Below are 3,632 nucleotides of genomic sequence, written 5' to 3'. Positions count from 1 at the left end.
ATTGGAGTAAAGGGGCCAGATCCCCAACTGGAGTTAAAAAAGTTGTATCTCTGCTGATGTTAGAGGGACAGATTAAAGAGTTTTAAAGCCGGAGAGAAACAGCAAGTGAGATAATTGCTTTATGTACAGCTGGTTAGAGCCCTCACCTTAAATGCAGGAGATCCAGTATCCAGATCCCCTTTTTCCAATGCCTCTTTAATTATTTAACCACAGTGGAACTGATTCAACAGGAAAGACAAAGTGAGGCACACATCAGACTGTCCCATAGTCCCAGCAGGGTGCGGATTTTATCAATACCCATGGGGCCTAATTCTACAATTTAGGTGCTTAAAGTGGCAGTTAGGGGCCTGAGTCCTGTTGTGCATCTGGCCCATTTTGTCACTGTACAACACACAAATTCCAGCCAGCTTATCACTGTTGCTTTCTCTAAATCTTGTCTATTTAAAAATATATATTTTACAGGATACAGTAGAGCTCTCTTTCTATTCATCCAACAGAAGAGATGATCTCTATATGCCATTTCAATTCACTTTTACGATACGACTTCATTTTATTTTATTTAAATACACGTTGTACAGCCTGGAAAATGGCTCTCTTTACATTCGTGCTACAGAGAGATTAACTTCACATGCTGTTTACTTTTATTAAAAGTGTTCATTTCATTTGTTTTCCCCAGATCACAGTTTTCCTGAGTAAATGCCAATGAAAAATCAAACCACAGTGACCGAATTTATTCTCCTGGGACTTTCCAGTGACCCTCAGATGCAGATTTTTCTCTTCTCAGTGTTTTTAGTTATTTACCTAATCACTCTGGGTGGTAACATAGTGATCATGGTGGTGATAAGAACTGATTCTCACCTTCACACCCCTATGTATTTCTTCCTTTTCCATTTATCCTTTGTTGATATCTGCTATTCTTCAGTCACAGTGCCTAACGCACTGAGGAACTTCCTAGTGGTGCACAAAACTATTTCTGTCAATGGCTGCATTGCTCAGATGTTCTTCATCTTCCTCTCAGCTGGTGCTGAAAGTTCCATTCTCTTAGCCATGGCTTATGACCGCTACGCTGCCATCTGTGACCCATTGCATTACGTGGAGAGAATGAGCAAAAGGATCTGTGTTCAGCTGGTGAGTGGGGCATGGATCACAGCCTTCTTTTATGCCCTTCTTAACAATGTTTTTACTCTGAAGTTGCATTTCTGTGGCTCCAACCAAATCCATCATTTCAGCTGTGAGCTCCCTCCTCTGTTACAACTGGCCTGCACTGACACCCTCACCAATCAAGTGGTGCTTCTTACTTCTTTTGTGATATTTGGGTCAAGCTCTTTCCTCCTCATGCTGATCTCCTACATTTACATCATCTCCACCATCCTGAGGATACGCTCTGCAGAGGGCAGGCGTAAAGCCTTCTCTACCTGCAGCTCCCACCTTATTGTGGTTGGTTTGTTGTACTTCACAGCTTTTTTCCAGTACACAAAATCCAGCTCAGTCTCTTCTGTGGTGCTGGATGAAATATTCTCCATCCAGTACAGTGTCTTGACCCCCATGTTAAACCCCATCATCTACAGTCTGAAAAGCAAGGAGATGAAAACAGCTCTAAGGAAAATGTTGAGAAAATTAAAGTTTCTCAAGTAATGTTGAGGATCTTAAATAAATTAAAATACATATTTCTACATCAGAGAGCATAGAACTGTGGATAAGTGGTGTTTGGGAAACTCTCAGCTCAGGTAACTGAGACAAATTGGGACAAAACCTCAGTTGGTCTAAATGAGTGTGGCTCCACTGAAGTCAGCGGGCCAGATTCCCAGTTGTACAAGAGCCACTGGAGCCTGGGGGACTGGATCTTGGGTCTTTTAAATCCAGAGTGAGTGCTGTGATCACCAGGCTGTAGAGTCAGTCACACATTTTGTCTATCTCCATAGCTCTTTAATCTGGCCCACTGACTTCAGGGGATCTATGGCCAATTTATGCCAGCTGAGATTCTGGCTAATTCTATAAAAACATAATCTCTCTTGATCTAGTAATCTCTGTTATTTTGATTTTTTTTGACTAATTTATTGAAACTCCATTTATTATCACTTATTGTAGTCTATCCTACTAAAATCTCAAGGATTTTCAATATTAATTAATAAGAATAACATAATTAACATTGGAGCCAATGGGTTTACTCCCCAGGGAATTTAGGCTTGAACGGGAGAGTTAGAGAGTGGCTGAAATGAGCGTATCCTGGCGGTTAGGGCATCCACATGGGTGGGGAGAGATTCCCTGTTTAAATCCTGTTTCTTTATTGGCACTTCAGGTGGAGCTCTCATATTCCAGGTGAGTACCCTGACCTTTGGGATAAAAGTTATGAGCGGTCTCCTCCTTCTAATTCCTTCTTCTTCCTCCTTCAGCCGCAGCTTCATATAAAAAAGTAACAAAACCCCTTAGGTGGGGTTAGAGGGTTCCTAGCTGAGAATGACAAGCAAAAGGATTTGTCTCCCTCACAGTCATATAGGGCTTGAAGTCTTTGACAGTGGCAGGGCTTAGAACACACCCCACTCCTCAGCATCTCCCATTGACTACCTATGGTCATGTTAGAACATAAAAACAAATGAAAGGCCATCCCAGATCAGATCAACAGTCCATCTAGCCCAGTATCATGTTTCTGCCCATCGCCAGTGCCAGTGCCAGATTCTTCAAAGAATATGAACAGAACAGACATTTATTGAGTGATACATCCCCTGTCACCCAGTCCCAGCTTCAGTTTTAGGGACACCCAGAACAGCGGGTTGCCTCTCTGGCCTTCTGGACTAATAGCCATTAATGACCAATCCTCCATGAACTTATCTAATTGTTTTTAAAAACTGTCTCCAGCTCAAGAAAAAGGGAACAAGAGATATTGTTAAAATGAAAGCCTGATTTCATATTTTACAGTTCAAATGCATTTTTACTTCTTGTCTTTAATAAATGGTTATAAAAAGAGATTTTTGAAAGTGTGTTTGCCAAGGTATTAAGCAGACTGACGTCTCTGCAAAGCGAACTCTGAACCTTGTTTAAAACTGTTTAATGTGGGACAGTGACTGAGTTATGTGGCTTAATCCCTGAAACATGATGTTTAATATCCCTTCAAAATAGGTTGTCATAATTAATTATAATACCGCTGAATATTTGTCTTATCCAAACCTGTGGATAACTTGTGTTTGGGAGATTATCAGATCAGCATCTGACATTTTGGGCCAAAGCCTCAGCTGGTCTAAATCAGTATGGCTCCATTGAACTCAGCAGGCCACATCCCCATTGGGCAGAAGAGACACTGGAGCAAAGGGGATGGAATCCTGCTGTGATTTGCACCTCATAAGACTTTATGGAAATATGCTTATGAATGTGTATATGACATAACTGGAATATGTTTTATGCTATATATGCCATGTAACATATCTATGTAAAGGTTATGATCTCCTGAATATATTCATCCTATTTGTATGCATGTGTTATTGTTGTATTCGAAGTTATGAATATTGGCTGTATACTTGTTTGGTTTTTAAATAGCCTTAGTAAGGCATTTGGTCAGCTTCTTTAGAAAGGAATTTGCAAGTTAAGTGCCCAGTCAAGAAGCACTTAAGGGAAAATGGATCTTGGAAGGCTCCAAA

The 3,632-nt window shown here is 40.7% G+C and overlaps 1 protein-coding gene across 1 annotated transcript; it reads left to right on the top strand.

Annotated features, from left to right (window-relative positions):
• Nucleotides 1-696: 696 nt before the first annotated feature.
• Nucleotides 697-2,763, top strand: LOC127032526 (olfactory receptor 5V1-like). The gene has a single exon (XM_050919831.1). It carries the CDS (start codon nucleotides 697-699, stop codon nucleotides 1,633-1,635), a length of 939 nt encoding a protein of 312 aa, XP_050775788.1. The 3' UTR covers nucleotides 1,636-2,763.
• The last annotated feature ends 869 nt before the right edge of the window (nucleotides 2,764-3,632 follow it).

Source organism: Gopherus flavomarginatus, chromosome 12 (assembly GCF_025201925.1).
Source record: "Gopherus flavomarginatus isolate rGopFla2 chromosome 12, rGopFla2.mat.asm, whole genome shotgun sequence".
Taxonomy (NCBI): Eukaryota; Metazoa; Chordata; order Testudines; family Testudinidae; genus Gopherus; species Gopherus flavomarginatus.
This window is presented reverse-complemented; position numbering and strand designations above follow the sequence as displayed.

Coding starts and splice junctions, on each gene's coding strand:
- LOC127032526 (XM_050919831.1), top strand. CDS start 697: ATGCCAATGAAAAATCAAACCACAGTGACCGAATTTATTCTCCTGGGA.